At 49.1% G+C, this 24,285-nt stretch overlaps 1 protein-coding gene across 1 annotated transcript; it reads left to right on the top strand.

Annotated features, from left to right (window-relative positions):
• Positions 1–211: 211 nt before the first annotated feature.
• PTK7 (protein tyrosine kinase 7 (inactive)) lies at positions 212–24,167 on the top strand. Its single transcript, XM_083175327.1, has 20 exons — positions 212–365; positions 5,927–6,220; positions 6,593–6,695; positions 6,781–6,971; positions 8,489–8,639; positions 9,247–9,377; positions 10,556–10,822; positions 12,283–12,416; positions 12,524–12,659; positions 12,743–12,862; positions 13,160–13,309; positions 14,857–15,007; positions 15,652–15,779; positions 16,660–16,854; positions 16,943–17,083; positions 17,220–17,452; positions 20,335–20,409; positions 21,855–22,006; positions 22,243–22,421; positions 22,846–24,167. Exons 1-20 carry the CDS (start codon positions 326–328, stop codon positions 23,004–23,006), a joined length of 3,132 nt encoding a protein of 1,043 aa, XP_083031453.1. The 5' UTR covers positions 212–325; the 3' UTR covers positions 23,007–24,167.
• Positions 24,168–24,285: the final 118 nt, after the last annotated feature.

Here is a 24,285-nt window from a genome sequence, read left to right on the forward strand (position 1 = left end):
AATACTGACTGGTTAGTTATAAGTTGTGATTGGTTAGATTAAATGCAATGAGACGACCCTGTAAAAAAAATATCAGCAATACAGGCGTCTTGCCAAGAGGGAATGTGAAACTCTCTGGCATTTGCCCACACTAGATATGGCCGCTGAGACGCAATGACGCAATCAAGACGCGCTCCTGCCCAGGCTGAAGATGGCGGCCTCGCTGCAAGACACGCCCCGGTCTCTCGCAGCGGATTGTGGGAACTTGGGAAGAGTGGAGAGCGGAGTCCGGGCCCAGCAGCCGCCGGCATGTATTGAGGGTTGAGCGGAACGGAGACCTCAGACCATGAGCTGGAGCCTGATCGCCGCCCTGACCCTGCTCAGCGGTCAGTGACCCCGGGGGTATCAGTACGGGTGCCGGTATGGGGCTATCCTGAGGGGGAGCGGGGGTCACTATGGGGGTTCAGGGGTAGTTATGTTAAGTGGAACTTTGGGGGGTAGTGAGTAGGGGGGGGGGCTCTTCCGGAAGGGGGCGGAGATATCGTGTGTTATTATTGGAAGCGGTGTTAAGACTGTGTGTGTGTATATATATATATATATATATATATATATATATATATATATATATATGTACAGTATGTGTGTGTGTGTGTGTGTGTGTGTGGTAGAGGTAGTGATATAGAGGGGCCTGGAAGCACTAGAGGGAGTGATAACTGGGGGTGTATGGGGGGTGGGTTGAGTGTACAGAGGGGTGATTGTGTTTGGGTGCAAGGGGAAAGTGGGGGTGGGAGGTTACATGGGATGTGATAATGTTTTTTTTTTTTTTTGTGGGGGGGGGGGGGGGTGTATGGGAAGTTGTACCACAGTGTGATGGCTGATAGAGGGTCAGGAGGTTAGACATAATATGATGATAGTGGTGGGGTACAGTACCCTAAGTTTTTATGAACAGCTGGAGAATCACCGTTCCATCCTTCGTTAATATGCCCGGGTTTGCATGCCATATCTTCTTTCTGGCTGTGCAGCACAGCTGTCTGGAAGATGTTGCATGTGATTTGTGGGAGCACGCAATCTTGTGTATACACTGCACGATGTAGATTATTTATCATTCCGATACGGCAAATCGTTCAGACATTGTGCGTGCAAGTGTGTACCCACCCTAAAGTGATGGTGTGATAACACTGTGGAGGGGTACAGTGAGGGCGCGCTGACTGTGTGTGGAGGGGTACAGTGAGGGCGCGCTGACACTGTGTGGAGGGGTACAGTGAGGGCGCGCTGACACTGTGTGGAGGGGTACAGTGAGGGCGCGCTGACGCTGTGTGGAGGGGTACAGTGAGGGCGCGCTGACACTGTGCGGAGGGGTACAGTGAGGGCGCGCTGACACTGTGCGGAGGGGTACAGTGAGGGCGCGCTGACACTGTGCGGAGGGGTACAGTGAGGGCGCGCTGACACTGTGCGGAGGGGTACAGTGAGGGCGCGCTGACACTGTGTGGAGGGGTACAGTGAGGGCGCGCTGACACTGTGTGGAGGGGTAGAGTGAGGGCGCGCTGACACTGTGTGGAGGGGTAGAGTGAGGGCGCGCTGACACTGTGTGGAGGGGTAGAGTGAGGGCGCGCTGACACTGTGTGGAGGGGTAGAGTGAGGGCGCGCTGACACTGTGTGGAGGGGTAGAGTGAGGGCGCGCTGACACTGTGTGGAGGGGTAGAGTGAGGGCGCGCTGACACTGTGTGGAGGGGTAGAGTGAGGGCGCGCTGACACTGTGCGGAGGGGTAGAGTGAGGGCGCGCTGACACTGTGCGGAGGGGTAGAGTGAGGGCGCGCTGACACTGTGCGGAGGGGTAGAGTGAGGGCGCGCTGACACTGTGCGGAGGGGTAGAGTGAGGGCGCGCTGACACTGTGCGGAGGGGTACAGTGAGGGCGCGCTGACACTGTGCGGAGGGGTACAGTGAGGGCGCGCTGACACTGTGCGGAGGGGTACAGTGAGGGCGCGCTGACACTGTGCGGAGGGGTACAGTGAGGGCGCGCTGACACTGTGCGGAGGGGTACAGTGAGGGCGCGCTGACACTGTGCGGAGGGGTACAGTGAGGGCGCGCTGACACTGTGCGGAGGGGTACAGTGAGGGCGCGCTGACACTGTGCGGAGGGGTACAGTGAGGGCGCGCTGACACTGTGCGGAGGGGTACAGTGAGGGCGCGCTGACACTGTGCGGAGGGGTACAGTGAGGGCGCGCTGACACTGTGCGGAGGGGTACAGTGAGGGCGCGCTGACACTGTGCGGAGGGGTACAGTGAGGGCGCGCTGACACTGTGCGGAGGGGTACAGTGAGGGCGCGCTGACACTGTGCGGAGGGGTACAGTGAGGGCGCGCTGACACTGTGCGGAGGGGTACAGTGAGGGCGCGCTGACACTGTGCGGAGGGGTACAGTGAGGGCGCGCTGACACTGTGCGGAGGGGTACAGTGAGGGCGCGCTGACACTGTGCGGAGGGGTACAGTGAGGGCGCGCTGACACTGTGCGGAGGGGTAGAGTGAGGGCGCGCTGACACTGTGCGGAGGGGTAGAGTGAGGGCGCGCTGACACTGTGTGGAGGGGTAGAGTGAGGGCGCGCTGACACTGTGTGGAGGGGTACAGTGAGGGCTTGTGATACAGGAAGAGAATACTGTGTTAATGTGGAATACTGATACATTAACGTTGGTATCAAATGGTTTTGATGCGTTGAGGAGACTGTTTTTGCTTATGTCTGAAAGGGGTCTTGGTAATCCCATTCTAGGACACTGCTGTCTCATATTAGTAGCACCTCATGTAGAGAGTGAGTACTATCTCCTACATATGTCACATATTAGTAGCCTATATATATGGAGACGTGTTACCAGGATACGTCGCCCTAGTGAAGGTACAGGGGAAGCTTGCATTCAGTGTCACCTGCCCATCCGCACATCTCTCACCGTCAGATTGCTGATGGTAGTCAGGGAATCTCTTGTCCTAATGGACAAGTAACTATTCCCTGTGCTATTTGCAACCACTTATCTGCTTCCAGCGTGGGGCATCAGTCCTGCAAGTTACCCAAGCTAGAGCCCTTTCTCCAGGGGACAGTGCAGCAACAGGAGTAATTATAGTCCTGTTCGGGGCTCTGCTTTCCTGATTCCTACATGGGGGTCCAGACTTTGGGATCCCAAATACTGTCCAACCCTCAGTCCTGGCCAGATCATAGTGGGGTGGGGTGGGGGGGAATCCCGAGTTCAGGCACGGTGTGTGTGGGGGATCCCGGGTTCAGGCACGGTGTGTGTGGGGGGATCCCGGGTTCAGGCGCGGTGTGTGTGTGTGTGTGGGGGGATCCTGGGTTCAGGCGCGGTGTGTGGGTGGATCCTGGGTTCAGGCGCGGTGTGTGGGGGGGATCCTGGGTTCAGGCGCGGTGTGTGTGTGGGGGATCCCGGGTTCAGGCGCGGTGTGTGGGGGGGATCCCCGGTTCAGGCGCGGTGTGTGGGGGGGATCCCCGGTTCAGGCGTGGTGTGTGGGGGGGATTCCCGGTTCAGGCGCGGTGTGTGGGGGGGATCCCCGGTTCAGGCGCGGTGTGTGGGGGGGATCCCCGGTTCAGGCGCGGTGTGTGGGGGGGATGCCCGGTTCAGGCGCGGTGTGTGGGGGGATCCCCGGTTCAGGCGCGGTGTGTGTTGGAGGATCCCCGGTTCAGGCGCGGTGTGTGTTGGAGGATCCCCGGTTCAGGCGCGGTGTGTGTTGGAGGATCCCCGGTTCAGGCGCGGTGTGTGTTGGAGGATCCCCGGTTCAGGCGCGGTGTGTGTTGGAGGATCCCCGGTTCAGGCGCGGTGTGTGTTGGAGGATCCCCGGTTCAGGCGCGGTGTGTGTGTGTGTGTGTGGGGGGGAATCACGGGTTCAGGCGGTGTGTGTGGGGGGATCCCGGGTTCAGGCGGTGTGTGTGTGTGTGGGGATCCCGGGTTCAGGCACGGTGTGTGTGGGGGATCCCCGGTTCTGGCACTGGACCAGGGCAAGTACTTTCTATGTGTAACCTGAATCATTGGCTCCAGAGCTTTGCACGTTTGCTGTGAGTGCAGGAATACAGCATCATGATGTAGGATAGCGTGAAGGAATTCCTGAAACAGGAAATAGGACACTACTTCTCTTGTTATTACCGTGTTATAATCTCCCTGTGCGTCTGCCAATGAATTGTTTTATACCCGTAGAGCTCGCATGCATGTGCTACTTCCATTATTACCAGCATTTATGGGCTGCGGGACGGCATCAATGCAGAACGTCTTATTGTTGATCTCTGAATATACAGTGTCCTTAGTGCTATGGATGTGGTGTCCCCCCTGGCTATGTCCTGTACTCCAGGTGCAGCTCATCCTGTATTGTCCATCCAGTGACTCTGCTGGAAGATTTATGTCCTGTGGTTATCTGACACTGAATTCTTTTTTACATGTGTAATTACTGGCTGGTTAACTAGCTAGAGACTGTACTCACTGTAATGCGGGCCATACACCAGAAAGATATCGTTCCAACCAGGCGACTTTTTGGCCGGTTGGAATGATATCTGTCTAATGTGTGTGTGTGTGGGAGAAAACAATTATCAGACGTTTGCTCCCACACGGCCAAGAACGGTCGTTCCAACTAGCTGGGAAAAATCAAACCGGTTTGATTTTTATTTTTTTCCCTGCTGTTTGTCCTGATGTATGGGGGAACACAGTACATCACATACATCAGGGCGATCAGCTGGGGAAAATGCAGCTCTCGGCCAATCAGCTGGAATGTCTCTGGGTTCAGATACAGCTCTGAATACTGGAGAATTCTGCTGCGTATGAGTACCTGAGCTTGTGTCTCAGTTATGGTATAAAGGGTCAACGCAGTCTGTCGACAGTCCGGTCGATATGGAAAATGTTGACATATGAAGAGGTCAGCTTGAGTTTTTACCTATTTTTTTCTGGTATCAATCTGTAGATTTTAGTATGTGTGACTAATTTGGTGTACTGCGTCCCCTCACCAGGCTTAATCGCTTGCCACATGTCAGACCTGGTACCTCGCTTGGTGCTTTACTGTTCTCAGCCAGTCCACGTGGATGGTATAGAATGAAAAACTTTATAAACAGAGAAAAATGGAATGTCGGCCTTTTTATGCGTCAACACTTTCCATGCATTTGTGCTTGTGGGCCATATGGTGTTGACCGATCAGCCGGGTGCCTTGTGTCATATTACCAGTCCTGTTGGCTAGCTGTGGCATGATGGCCCCCTGTCTCTGGGTGGCAATAGTCCCATATTCTCAGTGTTGCTGTAGTAGGATGGTTCTGTGTCGCTGTATGACTGTGGCTCTGTGTCTCTGGGTGGCAGTGGCCCAGTATTGCTATTTGGCTCTGGCATGGTTGTCCCATGTCACCGATTGGCTGGCCCTAGCAGATCTTTTGTGGGCACTGAATGTCTGGCAGAGAGAGGGTTAAGCTTTGCTGTGTATTGAAATAAGATCCTTGTGGTTGCCCCCTCCCAATCGCATTCCTACCCTCTGCTCTGCCTGCACTCTCCTATAGCACTGTGTACTTATACTTCTGTAATACGTGAGCACCGTAAACTGGTCCGCGATCCTTCTTTGTCTGGTGAGAGGGTTCATGTATCTGTGGGCTGGGCGATTAACCACAATGCAGTGGGGTTGGTGCTTTGCATTATACCACCTGGTGCAGGAGAACACAAATGTAAAGGAATGTCAAGTATTGTAACAAAGTTCGTTTTCTGGTGCAAATGGAGGAAACCACTGTTCTCCCTCTTAGTAATACTGTAATTACACATCTATACTTTATTCGACAAACAATGAAATTCCTATTGAGCGGTTTCCCTTTTTTTGGGCGTGATGAGGGAGCCACTTTTGAAGGGTAGAGGGTTGTGCAAGGGATTGTCTTATATAGAATAAGGTGAAGGCCAGGTTTGGCGGTGGTCTGATGCCCAGTTTGTCTCCCCAGTTGTCTGCACAAGAGCCGCCATCGTGTTCACCAAACAGCCGTCTTCCCAGGATGCATTGCATGGCCGTAGCGCCTTCCTGCGCTGTGAGGTGGAGGACCAAGCGGAGGTTCAGTTTCAGTGGCTGCACAACGGGATCCCTGTGAAGGACACGGAGCGGCGATACCACGATGGGGGCAGTTTGACAATCACATCCGTGGACAGGAGACTGGATGGAGGGAACTTTCAGTGTGTGGCGCGGAATCCGAGTACGGGCGAAGAGGAGAAGAGTGTGAACGCATCTTTCAATATTAAATGTAAGTACTGCCAGTAGACTGGTGCCACCCCCCAGTCCCTTTGTTTGGGCTCCTGGGAATCGCTCTTCTGTGTATACCAGGCATGACCAAGCTGTGGCCCTCCATCCCAGCATGAAACTACACATCCCAGCATGCCTTGTCATAGATTTAGCATTCCCTACTCGCAAATCTGTGGCAATGCATGCTGGGACTCTGAGTTTCACAACAGCTGGTTGGCCATTCCTGGTGTAGACTTTTCTGATCCTTATTATTAAGGTACCTGTATAGGTCAGGAGAGAGTTATGAGGGTAAATGATATATATGTGACAAGTCTGTGACATTCCCCCCCCCCCACTCTCTCTCTCGAACCTGACTTTTTTCCCCCTCTTGCAGGGATAGAGAGTGGAGCAGTGTCCTTGCAAGATCCGTCCAGTGTCAGTGACATCCAGAACCTCTCACCAGTCACTTTGCGCTGTCACATAGACGGGCATCCGCGGTAAGAGCAGGACCTGAGATTCCTGATCACAGCTAACACCCAGGGGCCCCGTACTGTATATCGGACATTTTCTCCTTATTTACAGGCCCCTTTGTCAGTGGTTCAGAGACGCGGCGGCATTGACGGACACCGGACAGTCGTATTCTGTAAATAACAAAGAGCGAACGCTAACACTACACCGAGCGGCACCGGATGATAGCGGACAGTATTACTGCTGTGCACACAACGCTGCTGGAACAGTCTGCAGTAACCGCAACTTCACACTTCACATCATTGGTGAGAGGCCTGCGAATATCAACCTCCCACTATTTGTATCTGAGGTGTATGGATGACAACCAGTAATTCTGTCAGTTCAGGTGTGGAAGGTAAAGGAATGTTCTGTGGTTTAGTGGTAATGCTGAACAGTGAGCCCCCTAATCTGAGTAAATTAACCCCTTTATCTGTGGTTTGGGGTACATGCATAGTATTATTTATTAACAGTTCCTTATATAGCGCACACATATTACGCAGCGCTTTACAGAGACTATTAGAACACTCACATCAGTCCCTGCACCAGTGGAGCTTACAATCTATATTCCCTACCACATGTACACGCAGACATTCTAGGGTTAATTTTGTTGGGAGCCAATTAACCTACCAGTATATTTTTGGATTGTGGGAGGAAACCGGAATACCCAGAGGAAACCCACACAAGTACGGGGAGAATATACAAACTCCGCACAGTTAGGGCCATGGTGGGAATCGAACCCATGACCTCAGCGCTGTGAGGCAGTAATGCTAACCATTACACCATCCGTACTGCCCTGTATATATAACACATGGTGGGAATAGAACCCATGACCTCAGCGCTGTGAGGCGGTAATGTAACCATTACACCATCCGTACTGCCCCATATATAACACATGGTGGGGATAGAACCCATGACCTCAGTGCTGTGAGGCAAGAATGCTAATGGCCATGCTGCCCAACTTCAGTAGGCAGTAGACAGAAAATCTAGAGCTGAGCCCACTCCCCTTTCTGCATAAGTGCACTAAACTTGCTTCAGTCCACCTTTACCTCCCACATTCTGAACAGGTATCTATGGATCTGCAGTCAGGCTTCTGAGTGCCAGCCTGATGTCATGGCAAGTTATGCACCTCCTAATGAGCCAGGGATCTTCTACCTGATCCCCTATCTTTTTCTCCTCATTTTACTTAAGCAGTGCTCAATGTCCTGCCCTACAGGTATAGGCCCTGCTGTAACAAATGCCAGTAGGGGAGCTAGTGACACCCTCTGTTCACTCCTGGAATTGCACGTTCATGGATATTATTCTGTTGGTTCTAGAATCACCTTTATGTTATTCAGTAGCATCTAGAGAACATCACATAGGCTGATCCCGGATGAAGCAGTGTAAGACGTATATGTGTAACATACCATGAAGTGAGTGCAGTGTGGATGCTTTGTGTCCTCTTACAGAGCGTAGTCATACGTAAGATCTTCTATAGTGTATAGTGCAGTGATGGCTAACCTTGACACTCCAGATGTTGTTGAACTACACATCCCAGCATGCCCTGCTTTAGTTTTGCTATTTTGCCATGCTAAAACTGATGCAGGGCATGCTGGGATGTGTAGTTCAACAACAGCTGGAGTGTTCAGGTTAGCCATCACTGGTATAGTGTGTAATTTGTGTGCTAGATTATAATGAGGATGTTATCTGGCTGTCTGTAGGGTCCATCGCAGATGTCTGCACCAGTAAATCTGTGGCTGGTTGTTTCACTGTCTGTGTTGTGATCTGTTCCGTTTATTCTTTCCAGATGAGAGTTTTCCGCGAGCTGAAGTTTACCCCGAGGATCAGATTGTTAATAAGACTGAAGACGCTTTATTTCACTGTAGATTCAGTGCCACTCCACCCCCAATTCTGGAGTGGTTCTTCAATGACAGCACCCCTTTAACCAATAAGTCTCGGTGAGTCAGATTGGAGAGAAGGAAAAGATCAGCTGTGGTGGGCGGGGTAATGGCTTAATGTATTAAACCTGTTGAAGTGATAAAGTGGTAGGTGATCAGTCAATCAGCTCCTATAACCCCTCCCACTTTATCGCTTCACCAGACTTAATAGATCTGCCCCTCTGTTCTCTCATTTTGTACATGCTCCACCCACTCATTGCAGGGCCTGCCAGTAGTATATGCAGCAACACTCTGGTTCACTCACAAAAGCAAATTCTCTCTAATGGACAAAACCATGCTGCACTGCAGGTGGGGCAGATGTAACTTGTGCAGGGAGAGTTAGATTTGGGTGAGTTATTTTGTTTCTGTGCAGGGTAAATACTGACTGCATTATTTTTACACTGCAATATAGTTATTAGTTTGAAGTACAAACCCCACCCAAATGTAACTCTCTCTGCACATGTTACATCTGCCCCACCTGCAGTGCGCATGGTTTTGTCCATAAGAGAGAATTTGCTTTAATGAATCAGGCCCATAGTCTCCGCATTGCCTACCGAGTGACTGTTCAACCTGCCCTTTCCCTGTAAATCAGGGACAACCTGACATTTTATCTCTTCTCTTTTGGTAGCATCACAGTGTTCAACAATGGCTCCCTACTTCTCAGCTCTGTGAGGCCGCGCAGTACTGGCATCTATAGCTGTGTGGGCACTGGGCAAACTGGGCAGAAGGTGGTTCTCAAGGCCAAACTCGGCCTGGCTGGTAAGATATCAGTGATGTATTCTTATGTTTATAGTCTTTATGATGTCATTTCCCCTGACCTGTAGGACATGATCCCTAACCTAATATCTGTATGATGTCATCTATACCCTAATATCCATGAGCGTTCCTATAGAAGGTACAAGGGACGCCATTGCTGTGGGGCCTTTGGCTTAGGGGGGCCTGGACCTAGGTTATAAAGATGGTTACCGATTTCCCAGCTAAGTAATTGTCTGATCCATTGCCCAGCCTGGATTGTGTGACATCAGTGTGTAGTGGTTGTTAATGGAAAGGGGGCAATGTAATGTGGCAGATGTTGAACTGGAGGCCACGGTAATGTGTCTTATTCTCATCTGCTCTTTGTAACGTGGATCCATTATAATGTTACATAATAAGAACTGGGACCTTTTTTAATCTGGCACAATATGCAATGGAGGCACGGAAGTTTGGCATATGGACTGCAGCACTGTACTTTTGAATTATTGGATTCTAATGTGGCTTAGAATGAACGGGGGGGTTGTAATGTGGCACAGAATGAAGCTGAGGTGGGGGGATCAATGCATGTCATAGTGTGAGTTGGGGATGCTGTGTCACATAATGTGTACTGGCAGTCGTACAATATGATACAGGTTTAACACCGATTATCCGGCATCGTCGGTTCCAGCACTGAGCCAGATTACCGAATTTGCTGGATTTTCGGTGGTACCATTTTAAAGCACCGTGATCCCCGCAGCCTGGCTCTCTCCTCCGCCACACCACCCGCAGCTTGTCTCCGCCTCACAGATCATTTCAGCTTCCGCAGCGCGACCCCCCCCCCCCCCCCCCCCCTACCCGCAACTCTATCCCCCACCTGCATCCCAATACCCTCCCCCCGGCACACCACCTTTAAAGGAGGTTCCGGACCATCGGCTACCATTAAATCGGTGGTGTACCTGTATCATCATAAACTAGGGAACTACAATGGTTCATAAAATAAACTAGGGCACTATGGGGCATGGGGCATCAAATTATTTGCAGTAGAGCGGGGCCCACACAGTTTTTTTTTTTTTGGTTGTGCCCCTTTATAATTTTTTTTTTTTTTTTATAGAACACTTAGCTTTCTGATGCCATTGAGTATGTACTGCATGGTGTGTCGTTATCTCCTCTCCCTCTTATCCCCATAACTTTCTATCTCCCTACAGATATAGACGATATACGCCCTCTGACGTCGCGGGTTGTCACCGCGGACACCCTTCAGCGCATCTCCTGCGGACAGCCACGGGGCCAGCCACCGCCTACTCTGTGGTGGACAAGGCATGGGCAACGTCTTCCCACACAGGGCAGGGTTTACCAGGATGGTAATTATTTGGTTTTCAGCCCCATAGCGGAGGAGGACAGCGGCGTTTACACCTGCCATGCTGCGAATATTGCCGGGGAGCGCAAGCAAGATGTGACCGTCACTGTGGCAAGTAAGAGCAACAACTCGCTGTGTTAGTGATTGTGTCTGAGCTACTCTCTCCATCCCTCCCTCCACCATAGCCCTTCCCTTCTCGCTTTGTCCCCTACCTTACACTTGTCTGTCCTGCGTTACTTTCTCTGCCCCCACCATCTGACCTTCGCCTTACTTTCTGCCCTCTGTGGTGATCACACCCTTGTACTATACTATTAAGCCCGCTTGAAGCAAAAGCTTCGAAAACTAGTCTGCTACCTTCTGTGTTTGTGCTTTCGGAGACTCACGGACACGACACAAATATCGCCTTTTCTGGCTTCAATTAACTGGTATGGATCATTAGGTCACCAGCATGTTTGTCGACACCATTTGGTCGACAGTCAAAAGGTCGACATGGGGTTTTTCTATTTTTTTTGGCCCGAATGTCAACAAAGTCGTCATGGACACTGAAACGTAGCACAGTGTCCCCTCCCGTGGCTCGCTGCTCTCGCCATGCTTCGGACAAGGTGCCTCACTATGCAATGCACACTATTGTATTCTCCCACCACGCCCTAGTGCAGGCCTGGCCAACTTGTGGCTCTCCAGATGTTGTCAAACTACAAATCCCATGATGCCGTGCCACAGTTTTGCTATAAGAGAGTGTTAAAACTGTGGCAAGGCATGCTGGGATTTGTAGTTTCATCTGGAGAGCCACAGGTTGGCCTTTCCTGCCCTAGTGGATGGTAGGGCATGAAATACCGCATGTTGGTTCAAAAAAATTGTGAAAAACCCCATGTCGACCTTCCCCCATGTGGTCGACATATGACCGTATCCCTAATTAACTCAGGGTCACTCTTATTTGAAAGGGTAGAATTCATTTTCCGCTCATGTGGCATCTTAAGTTGGGCACGTACTATGTGATATTTGCAAATGATATGCAGGATAACAATAAAGTTACCGATATTATGTATACCGTCTAGTGTGTACCCACTATATCATTAATGACCCCCCCCCCCTGTTGTCTGAACATGCAGCCCAAACTTGCCTACTGTATATCGACAATGACTGCACGTTCAGCTGGGGTCCTGGTGATAAAACTTAACAGTTTTGTTCAGTCTTAAAGTGCTAGATCCAGCTTTAGTGTTCTTGTGTTTGGTGGTCTCAAGACCACATAAATAATAAGCAGAACTTTATGTTGGAACGTGACTAGTCTAGAACGTGCCCAAATATATTCTTTTCAGGGCTTTTCGACAAAGTCCGCTTCCAAGACTTAAGGTGCCCATACATGGTGCGATGGGGTGGTGCGATGCGCGCTCCCGCGCATACAGAATATTGTGCTGTAGGGTACAGGTAGTGGGACCCTGGGGGCTCAGCCATGTGACCCAAGTAGAGTGCAGGACCACAGAACCTTCTGCGCCCATACTTGGATCCCTGCCAGCTGCTCCCCTGCTCTGTTGCAGCCATTTCTGAGTCTCCCTTCTTCTTCTGACCTTTTTGTAGCTGCTCCAGAATGGATTGAAAAGCCTCAGGACACCGGGATGGATGAAGGGAAGTCCGGCTTTCTGCACTGTCACAGCAAAGCGTCTCTGGAACCCAGTGTGGCCTGGTATCGCAATGGCATCCCCATCTCCAAGGTTGGCAAACCTAGAGCTGTCCCCTGTCTTCGTTCCTGTGTAACTTGTCTGTTGCCTCTAAGTTTTCTATCTGTGCTGTGGTGATTAATCTGCTCTCTCTCCCACAGGACTCGCGGTTTCAGGTGTTCCAGAACGGGACCCTGAAGATCGTCACGGTGGAGGTGTATGATGGGACGGTGTACATGTGTGTGAGCAGCACACCCGCCGGGAGCATCGAGGCCATGGCCCGCGTCCACGTGCAAGGTGAGAGCCGCTGTTTATAGAGGGGGAGATGGGAACATCCCCGGTCACCTCTAGTACTGATCGCTGGCTGAATTCTATTACAGAGAACTTGAAGTTTACTCCACCCCCCCAACCACAGCAGTGCATGGAGCTGGATAAAGAGGTTACTGTACATTGCTCTGCAACAGGCCGGGAAAAGCCCACAATACAGTGGGTGAAAGCGGGTAAGTTCCAGGCACTAGGAGGCCGCTGGTTAATCTAACCCTTAACATCTCCTGCCATGCACTTTGTGGCTCCTTGTTCCTACATTACACCTGTCCCGGCTTGACCAGTGTGGCCCTTTGAGCCTACACTTCATTCGCCCCTGCATGCACAAGAAGGACCCTGGTTACTGACAGATGTCCCTTCTCCTGCGATGAACGTGTATGGCACTGAGTGCAGAATGAGCGCTATTGTCATTGGGTCTTGGACCTCGTTAGAGATTGTATCATCATCTCTTTTTTTTTTTTTCCTTTTTGCAGGTGGAGGTAATTTACCTGCTCACGTGCATTCCGAAGCCGGACTCTTGAGCTTTCACAAAGTGAGCCGAAGCGATGCTGGCAATTACACTTGTATTGCCTCCAACAGCCTGCAGGGGGAGATCAAAGCTTCTGTCAATCTCACTGTAGCAGGTAAGTCTAAGATTTTGTGGATGATCACACTAAGCCAGGTATGTCCAAACTATGGCCCTCCAGCTGTTGTGAAACTACAAGTCCCATCATGCCTTGCCACAGTTTTGCTATTGGGGAATAGTTAAACTATGGCAAAGCATGCTTGGATGTGTAGTTTCACAACAGCTGGGGGGCCACAGTTTGGACATGCCTGCACTAAGCCAACCTTGTTTTATACTGATCCCCCATGTGGGGGGAAAAAAAAGCTACGGTTTTTAAAATATTTTGGTTTTGCGAGGTACCGATAAGGGATACTCCACCTGTATGCCATTCCTCCTGACACGCATTATGGGTGTTATTCAGTAAGGATGTCAAACAATGCTGCACTGCAGGTGGGGCAGATGTAACATGTGCAGAATGTTAGATTTGGGTGAGGTGTGATCAAACTAAAATCTAAATTTCAGTGTAAAAATAAAGCAGTCAGAATTTACCCTGCACAGAAACAAAATAACTCACCCAAATCTAACTCTCTGCACATGTTACATCTGCCCCACCTGCAATGCAGCATGGTTTTGTCCATTAGAGAGATTTTTGCTTTGAGAGCCTTTCGGTAGAGCGGGAAGGTAGCAGTTTCCGCGGAAGGGTGCAGAAGTCACATTTGAGTTAAGTCTCTCTTACTCCCGAATACCTGTAACAGGTAATATCACTGCATTCTCCATATGATGAGGTGTGCAGTGCCAATATGACCATTGATTTGTTTCACATTTTCTGTTTGTGGAAAGTAGATCCGGCCACCTCTTTACGGCATGGTGTAAGGATTCAGTTGGTGATTTGTTCCCTGCTTCATTTATTCCCCTCTTCTCCATGGCACCAATTTGTAGTAAGGGCCACATCACAGCTGCTCTGCCTTTTTACCGTTGGTATGAGATCATATAACCCTATGTGAATTCACAGGCCTTCACAATTAACACGCCCCATTGTGTACAGTAGAACACCCGAATTGCTGGAACATCACCACAACATATTACCATGTACATAAAGCGGCATCACTACTTCAGCCATACATTATCACATGATTATACACAAGGGCGCTGCTATGAACCTGTGTGGGGCCTAGCCGCTCCCATCACCATCTTGGCAAATATGGGAGAACATATATATTTTTGCAATATTTAGGCTTGTGCAGAATGATGCCAGGTCTTATGGGATCTGAGTAAGCCTGAGGATGTCCAGTGAAATCGCTCTGCCGGAGCCAGTGATCCTGCGTCCAAGGGCTTAGTCGCTGCTTCGGCATGCCCAAAAAATGGGTCTGGAATGCAGCCAGCAGCCACCCTGAAATGCCAGTCATGCTGGTGCTCATGGGGGACTGTGCGTGGTGGGTGAGACTGTCAGTTCTGAATGTTGTACAGCGGGCACAGCCCCTTCTCCTTTCTGTGGCCCATAGTATTGCTAGTGGGTAGGGAAATGAAGTAGGGCCTGGTTCAAATACAAAAATCTATGTTATGGTAGATGTCTTAAGATTTTATATAATAAGTGACGCACACACTTTTTTTTTTCTTGTGATCAAGTCTATATCCGCTTCACGATTGTCCCGGACAACACAACGGTTTACCATGGCAACCCAGCGATCCTGCACTGCCAGGCTACCGGTGATCCCGTCCCACTTATTCAGTGGAGAGGACGCGAGGGATTGTTGGACAGCACCAAGTCGTATCCTAGGTAAGCTCCATGTTCTGCTGTTGCACTAAGGTCAGGGGGCGGTCAGTTCTGGTAGGGAGAGGAGGGCTGGAGGAGGGGCACATTGTCTGTGCTGGGGCTGTGGATAGGTTAGTAATCTAGAGGAGTGAGACCCCATCAGGGATAGGCCACGGATTGGTGGGAGAGGGAGAAATGCCTGCTTGTGGCACATTAGGTCTCGCGTATTCTGCTAGAGTCAGAGTGCAGCGCCACCTTGGGGTGTCACGTACAGGAAGCACTAGCAGCGGTTGCTCCTATCACATGCACGTTTCCCCACCCGGCCTCTCCGGGCAGCTGTCAGCTCTGACTAATATGCAGTCAGCTGACCGGAGTCATGTGACGGCCAGGAGGTAAAGTGAGCTGTCCTGATGCTCAAGCCTGGCAGAGCACAATGTAGTTGGCGGGTACATACTTTCCACTGACTGCGTAGGGAGATGGTACGGCTTGGATATTATACAATGGCTGATTGGGAGTGGGCTATACCTGGACACTGTATGTGTTGGGAGTAGAACCAGCTGGTAATATGTGGAGGGGCTGCTGGGGATACAGCTAGAAGCTGGTCAGGTACATGCTTCGGGAGCTGCATTGATCCAGGGAAATTGCTAAAATTCTGTTTTTATATTTAGGATTCAGATTCTGCCGAACAACTCCCTGGTTATCTACCATGTGTCCAGCGAGGATTCTGGGAAATACACCTGCATCGCTGGCAACGTGTGTAACATTGTGCACCGCGACTCCTTCCTCTACGTTGTAGGTGAGATGAGAAGCTGAGAAATTGTCCCGGTTCCTCCGCTTTGTACTGTTCTGTTCTCCTACAAGCAGTCTGTGAAGCGCATGGGTGGAGTAAAAAAATCTGATTTTTTTTTTTCTAAGAAGGGGCATGCTATTTGTAATCATGTGCTTAAAGCACATTAATATAGATTTAATTTTATTTTACTTTTTTTTTATATATATATATATATATATATATACACACTTTGGCCAGTAGGGGGCCGGGAACCGAGAGCAGCTCATTAATATTCATTTATTCACTGCACTCTGGTCCTGATCATTACATATGCATGATGGGGACCAGGGAGTGCAGAGGCTGATGATCCCAGCTCTGGGGGGTCTCTGCCAGTGTCCTGGCAGCCCTCCTCAGTGTCAGGCGCAGGCAGGGAGACTTCCATCTTCCTGCCTGCCGCCTACCCCCAGCTCCCTGCGGCGGTTAAAATTCGCCACCAGGGGCTCGCTGCCCCTGACGAGTTGAATAGGGTGACATGGAGGGCTGGCAGCGATTGATCCAGCCCTCCGGAACCCTGCGATTGTGCAGCGAATCCTAAACAGGATTCGCTGCACATTTCGTAAATGTGCATTGAATACTGCATACAAAGTTTTGCAAAACAGCGAACGCAACTTTTTCTCACGCCAAATTCTGCCCCTCTTGACTGGTGTTCTGCTGAGTCTGTGATACAAAAATAAATACTATATTTCAAACTGCGCCCTGTTTGGCATACAGACACTACAGGGTTTTATTTACGAAGATAGTAGTCTATTGTACATGGGCAACCAATCAGATTCGATCTTCTAGAAGGTGCTAAATAAGTAGATTGGTTGTCCTCCTTCTCCTAAGAACGTTTTTCTCCTTGTTCTAGAAAAGCCGAACGAGCGATCAGAATCCGAGACCAGCACTCCGTACAAAATGATCCAGACCATCGGGCTGTCGGTGGGAGCAGCGGTGGCCTACATCATCATCGTGCTGGGACTCATGTTCTACTGCAAAAAACGGCGGAAGGCAAAAAGACTGGGCAAGAACGAGGGCGAGGAGCCGGAGATGGAGTGTCTGAATGGTGGGTGAGGATGCTGGGGCGCACGATGACCGGCTTGGGCTGAGAGTGCGGCGACCTAGAGGTGATTTTGATGTCTTGTGCACTTCAGGCGTTGCTACACTTCAGAATGGGCAGACTACAGCGGAGATCCAGGAGGAAGTACCACTGACCACACTGGGGAACAAGAGGCTGAGTTCTGGTGACAAGATCAACTTTCCCCGTTCCAACCTACACCACATCACTACGCTGGGTATGGAAGGACTATGGCTATAGAAAATCACAGTATATTTAGCCCCAGACTATTCCTGCCTGCCCCAGATCCTGTCCGTACCAATCACGAATGACTTAGATTAACACTTACTATTGTGTTTCTGCATTTTCTGTAGGCCGTGGTGAATTCGGGGAGGTGTTCTTGGCGAAGGCTCAGGGGATTGACTCTGGGGCAAAAGATGCCATGGTTCTTGTGAAGGCTTTGCAGACCCGCGACGAGCAGTTACAGATGGACTTCAGGCGGGAACTAGACATGTTTTCCAAACTCAACCATAATAACGTGGTGCGTTTACTTGGCCATTGTCGTGAAGCTGAGCCTCACTACATGATACTGGAATACGTGGACCTGGTAAGTGGGCACAGAGTAGGCGTCTCAGCTTTGCTTTAGATCTATAACCTGGTCAAATAGAGTTTGCTGACCGAGGCATTGTCAGCCACGTTATTTAATTGTGCCAGCGTGGACTCTGCGTGGCGTTAATCAAAGCCAAACCTTAAAGGCTGAAGCTGCCTGCAACAGTGGACATAAGCAAGGCGGAGGCAGATAGGGGGAGCTGCTCGTCATACTGTGTAGGCCTGACTATCGTACAGTTTCACAGGCCCAGCTGCAGCCTGCGGCAACAGTGGACAGCAGCTGGGTAGCAGAGTGGGGAGAGCACCCCTCCAGCACGGTGCCTCTGTTGTACACGAAGCCCCCACAGCTAATGTCTGCCTGTACAGTCTTCCGTTGTCATGTCTGGCCCAACCTATCGAGCGGCTGTGCCTTAGCAACAGTTTAAACAAGAATAAAGGGTATTAAACATCACATATTTTCATCACCTAGCCGAGGTATATAGACTTTCCCACAACTGACAGCTTCTACCATAAATAGGGGCTTTAAACGCTCTGTCCCATGTGACTTTTTCTGACATGACCGGAGAGGTTTGAAAGCTGATTACCCCACATGGAGCAGATGTTCTTTGTAAAAACTCTACGACTCCCAATACTTTGTAACTAGTGAAGCAGGTAGGCAATGTAACAAAGCAATGAAGAAGGCAAGTCAGATGCTTGGTTGCATAGGGAGAGGTATCAGCAGTAGAAAGAAAGAAGTAATAATGCCACTGTATAGGTCATTGGTACGACCTCACCTAGAGTATTGTGTTCAGTTCTGGAGGCCATATCTCCAGAATGATATAAATACATTAGAGACTGTACAAAGAAGGGCAACTAAAATGGTGCATGGCCTACATCACAAAGCGTACCAGGAAAGACTAAAAGATCTTAATATGTATACTTCAGAACAGAGAAGGGAAAGGGGGGACATGATAGAAACTTTCAAATATATCAAGGGCTTTAACAAGGTACAGGTGGGAGACATTCTTCACAGGAAGAGGAGCAACAGAACACGAGGACATGCACTGACACTAGGGGGAGGAAGGTACAGGTGGGAGACATTCTTCACAGGAAGAGGAGCAACAGAACACGAGGACATGCACTGACACTAGGGGGAGGAAGGTACAGGTGGGAGACATTCTTCACAGGAAGAGGAGCAGCAGAACACGAGGACATGCACTGAAACTAGAGGGAGGAAGGTACAGGTGGGAGACATTCTTTACAGGAAGAGGAGCAGCAGAACACGAGGACATGCACTGACACTAGGGGGAGGAAGGTACAGGTGGGAGACATTCTTCACAGGAAGAGGAGCAACAGAACCGAGGACATGCACTGACACTAGAGGGAGGAAGGTACAGGTGGGAGACATTCTTCACAGGAAGAGAAGCAACAGAACACAAGGACATGCACTGACACTAGAGGGAGGAAGGTACAGGTGGGAGACATTAGTCACAGGAAGAGGAGCAACAGAACCGAGGACATGCACTGACACTGGGGGGAGGAAGGTACAGGTGGGAGACATTCTTCACAGGAAGAGGAGCAACAGAACACGAGGACATGCACTGAAACTAGAGGGAGGAAGATTCAGGGGAAATGTGAGGAAGAATTTTTTCACAGAAAGAGTAGTATCCCTTATGTGATAAATGTACTGTCCTGCTTATATTGCTACTTACCTGGCTGCTGCAACGACCAGTGGCGCCGCTGATGGCTGCCTAGGCGCTGTGCAGCTTGGCAGGCATGTGATCCCCGCAAGTGATGTCTTAATGCTCTCAATGTAATGCTTTTAATGTCTCAATGGAATGTGTAAAATGTCTCAATGGTATGCATGTAATGTGTCGTCGTTCCCCCCCCCCCCCCCCCCCCCATTTCATCCCTGCTTGATGCTGCACTGTAATCCACAAAAAATTCCTAGTGTGCGCAAGCACACATGGCCAATAAAGTTGATTCTATTCTATTCTAGTAGAGAAGTGGAATAGCCTCCCAACAGAGGTGGTAGACGCAAATACAGCAGTACAATTTAAACATGCTTGGGATAAGCATATTGATATCCTTACAAAAAAAATAAGGATCAAATATGGTTTGAGGTAACATGTTTAAAAAAAGGGGCAGACTAGATGGGCCAAGTGGTTCTTATCTGCCGTCAAATTCTATGTTTCTATGTTTCTAAGTGTGCATCTGTGGATTGTACTGCCTTACACAATGAGCCCAGAATCTCTACACCCATCTCTAACACAGCCGTAGGTCTGGTGGAGAGGCGTCATTGTTGGCTGGTTCTTGAGTTAGTTTACGTAAAGTATGTTATGCTGCTGTGAGCTGGGATGCTATATATCTATCTACATATCTATCTATCTACATATGTGAACGCCTTACATTGGGAATAATCACTGAAATAGTTGCAATGTAATGTTCCAGCATGTGGGAATTAGATCTGTCCTTGTGGTCAGCTGTATAAGACAGGACAAATGTCCAGGATATAACTCCCAGGAAACCAGTTTTCTTCTTTCCTGCACCCCCTGTGGAGAAACTGTTCACACCTCAGTCCTTGGTCTTTTGAAGTTAACGACCCTTTGAAATGTAATGGGGACTTTAAAAGGAAATCACCTCCTGTACGTGTAATCCCCAGATTGTAGGGAGCCCAGTGGTCATTCGTTAATACATTGATCAGAAGTACTATATGAAGGGAATGGCTGATGAGGGGTGGGTGCTGTTTAGTATTCCTCAATGAATGAGAGAATTCTATTTTGATAAGCTTTATGGGATGATGTATTTTATGTCCAGTTTACGAAGTTTAACCCTGTCCGTGCACTTGTCCCCTCCAGCCATGTCTGTTTAATAACCTGGGTTATGTGTTTGTCACTTCAGGGGGATCTGAAGCAGTGCTTGCGAATCTCCAAGAGCAAAGATGAGAAATTGAAGTCTCTTAGCACCAAGCAGAAGGTGAGAATCAGTGGCTACCAGTGCATGTGTCCTGCATTAGCTGGGGCCCCATCCCATCTCACACCATCCCAACAGATCGGCCCCAGAAATTGGCCCAAATTGGATGTATTCCACATCCCCCTTCCGGCACGATCCCGTGCGCATCGCGTTGGACCCTACAGACTGAAGCTGCTGCAGGTTCAATCTCTCGGATCGGACCCATCAGCGGCACATCGCAGGTGCGTTTTAGCACTCACAATGTGTTGGGTCCAATCCTAGGTATGTGAAGCGGGGGTCAGGACAGCTGGGTCTGGCAAGCTGGTGGTACCTGCAGGTGCAGGGCACAAAGCGGCTGCTGAATTTATAAAAATGCTGCAGCGGCTCCCAGGGAGTTACATGCAATATATACAGTGGGGATCGAAAGTTTGGGCACCCCAGGCAAAAATTAATTTTAATGTGCAAAAAGAAGCCAAGGAAAGATGGAAAAACCTCCAAAAGGCATCAAATTACATATTAGGCATTCGTATAACATGTCAAAAAAAAGTTTGATTTTATTTCCATCATTTACACTTTCAAAATAACAGAAAACAAAAAAGGGCGCCTGCAAAAGTTTGGGCACCCTGCAGAGTTATTACCTTGTACTGCTCCCTTTGGTAAGTATCACAGCTTGTAAACACTTTTTGTAGCCAGCCAAGAGTCTTTCAATTCTTGTTTGAGGTATCTTCGCCCATTCTTCCTTACAAAAATCTTCCAGTTCTTTGAGATTCCTGGGCTGGCTGTGACGCACTGCTCTTTTAAGGTCTATCCATAGATTTTCAATTATGTTGAGGTCAGGAGATTGTGAAGGCCATGGCAAAACCTTCAGTTTACGCCTTTTGATGTAATCCACCGTGGATTTTGAGGTGTGTTTAGGATCATTATCCATTTGTAGAAGCCAGCCTCTCTTTAACTTCAGCTTTTTCACAGATGGCATCAAGTTAGCGTCTAAAATTTGCTGGAATCTTATTGAATCCATTTTTTCTTCTAATCAAGAAATGTTCCCTGTGCCACTGGCTGAAATACAACCCCAAAGCATGATTGATCCACCCCCATGCTTAACAGTTGGACAGAGGTTCTTCTCATTAAATTCTTTGCTCTTTCCTTGCGTGTAGCCTCATGTGGCTGATTAATGATGTAAGCTGCGGTTAACGCCCCCCATACACTGAGCAAATTACCTGCAATTTAGGCTCTATTCCTGCGTTTGCAGTGATCAATCGCTGGAACCAAGCCCAAATTGCAGGTGAATGACCGTAGATGAGATGCGCGCGTTGCAATGGAGATTGCTTGCGAGCCGAACAGGCTTGACTGGGATCTCATACAACCTGGGCAGCTCAAGGGGGGATCACTGGCAACTTCCCAGAGGGGAGTTTATGGGCACCTTTAAATCCCCTGTAATCAGTACGTTACATGCCATTTCTCTCCTGCAGGTGTCACTGTGCTCACAGGTCGCTCAGGGAATGGAACATTTGTCCAACAGTCGCTTCGTTCACAAGGACTTGGCTGCTCGGAACTGTCTCGTTAGTTCCCAGCGTGTAGTTAAAGTGTCTGCCTTGGGGCTAAACAAAGATGTGTACAACAGGTGAGAACGAACTAGGAAATGTGTGCGGTAACTTTATATGAACTGGAGATATAAGAGTTTATATAAGGTTGAAGTGCTTGGTTTGTTTTGTTCTTACAATGCAATCATTTTACTGCTTCGTTTAGAGGGAGTTGCATTCCCACAAATAATGATGCCAGCGATGTTTGTAGAATGGAAGGCTCCATGCTATGAGTGAGGAGCATTCTGACTTTTTTCTTGGAACACTTGTATTACAGTGAATATTACCACCTCCGCCAAGCTTGGGTTCCTCTACGCTGGATGCCTCCTGAGGCTGTGCAAGATGATGACTTCTCCACCAAATCTGATGTCTGGTCCTTTGGGGTGTTAATGTGGGAGGTCTTCACGATGGGGGAGCTTCCTTATACAGCCATGCCTGATGATGAGGTTCTGAATGGTACGTGATCTGATATTCTCTGCTATGCCACCAGGTTCCTACGGTGTCACTCTGTACGTGGGGCTTTCTGTCTTTACCACCCTTCAGGGGGAACATAGACTCAGTGACTCGTAACTCTTTGGTCTGTCGCCCTGTGTGGGGAGGGATTATTTTGTGTCGTGTGTCACACTGCATGGGTTGGGGCTCCCTTTCTACTTGTGTCATCCTGCAGGGGGTGGGAGTGCCTTTTTGGTTTGTGTCACCCTACAGGAGGTGGGGATCCCTTCTGTCTGTGTCACCCTGCAGGAGGTGGGGGTACTTTTTGAGTCACCTTGCTGGGGGTGGGGCTCCATTCTGCCTTTAACATTGTGTGATTGTTATTTGTTAAATGAAGTGCTAGAACCCTTATTCTTGCTACATCAGTCATGTCCATGTTCTGCTGCAGGTTTACAGAGCGGCACTCTGAAACTCTCCGCTCCTGAGAACTGTTCCTCCCGCTTCTACAAACTGATGCAACGCTGCTGGGCTTCCAGCCCTAAAGATCGCCCGTCGTTCAGTGACATTGTCAACAGGCTTGGCGATGCCCCCACGGACAGCAAAATGTGAGGCCTGGGCCACCTCCAATGTGCATCCTCAGGAACAAGCACAAGTAATGAACAGACATTGTATAGCTGCAATATAGGTACAACGCCCCCAACTGGTGCTTCAGTGGGCAACTACGGACCTCTGAGGGGGGGAGATCGTTCCTCCCGTGTGTTTCAGTCAAAGCACAAATGCATCCCCACCCTCCAACAGGGTACCAATTGTTACATGTATGTACATACAGAATTCCCGTCATTAACACTAATGTTGCATGTATGTACATACAGCATTCTCGTCATTAACACTAATGTTACATGTATGTGCATACAGCAGTCTGGTCATTAACACTAATGTTACGTGTCTTCTAGAAACAGATATTTATTCACTCTTTTTTTTTAATGTTTAACGTCATGAGTCGGTCAGAACAGACACAGCCTCAGGGTGTGCTCTGCGGCAATCCTGCCCTGGGATCCGCAGCTATGCGTATTGAGACGCACCGCCGGTTCGATTTGATGTCCTATTGGCAGCTGAAGATTTATTTCTGCAATGCAGCACAAAAATTTAGTAACCTCAGCACATGTTTACTGCAAGCGGACCAATAGTCACAATTCCTGTGATGTTTTGTAATGTAGGAAAGTACTTTGGATCTAGGACATCTGAAATAGGGGCCAAATGAACTTACCGGAGGGGCTGCATCATCCATAGGAAGAAGACGAGATAACTGCACCTCTTACTACAAAGTTCTAATATGTCTGCTGAAATGTACACTAAGATTTTCTATAATGACAAAAAAACGGTCCAATATACCTTTAAAAAAGACACCCCGAGGTCAGCTTTTTGTTCTCACCGATCTCATCGCTTGTTGTGTTTTTGTATTCTGTATTGTAAAGCACAGAGTCTTCCGTGTAATCTGCACCCCCCACACTAAGTGCCTGTGTAATGAAGGATTTCTCTGGCAATATAATTCAGCCTTAATATGTTCAATGCAGGACTGTGTTTGTTTATTTTTTATTATCCAGTGAGTTTTTTTTTACAGATTTTAATTTGTATTTGTTTGGTTACAAATTGTAGAATTTTTTTTTGACATTTTTTGGGCTGTTTTTATTGCTCAAACTGCTGTTTTTTTATTTGGTGATTTTCTTAAATAGGTTGCACCCAATAAAATGATGGCCTTTTTATACATTACTGTTTGTTCCTGCATGAGGAGTTTGTGTATTTCTCTAACGTCGAAAAGATTTTTACAAAGGGTATAGCTGCGGCCAATAAACTGCTGCACAGTGTATCACCCAGGGATACCAACCCC

Source organism: Crinia signifera, chromosome 3, assembly GCF_055691185.1.
Source record: "Crinia signifera chromosome 3, ASM5569118v1, whole genome shotgun sequence".
In the NCBI taxonomy this organism is placed as follows: domain Eukaryota; kingdom Metazoa; phylum Chordata; class Amphibia; order Anura; family Myobatrachidae; genus Crinia; species Crinia signifera.

Bases quoted from the DNA above. Each gene is read 5' to 3' on its own strand.
- PTK7 (XM_083175327.1), top strand. From the start codon at position 326: ATGAGCTGGAGCCTGATCGCCGCCCTGACCCTGCTCAGCG. The intron at 17,084-17,219 runs GTATGGAAGGAC...CATTTTCTGTAG, and splicing joins ACACCACATCACTACGCTGG to GCCGTGGTGAATTCGGGGAG. The intron at 22,422-22,845 runs GTACGTGATCTG...GTTCTGCTGCAG, and splicing joins TGATGATGAGGTTCTGAATG to GTTTACAGAGCGGCACTCTG.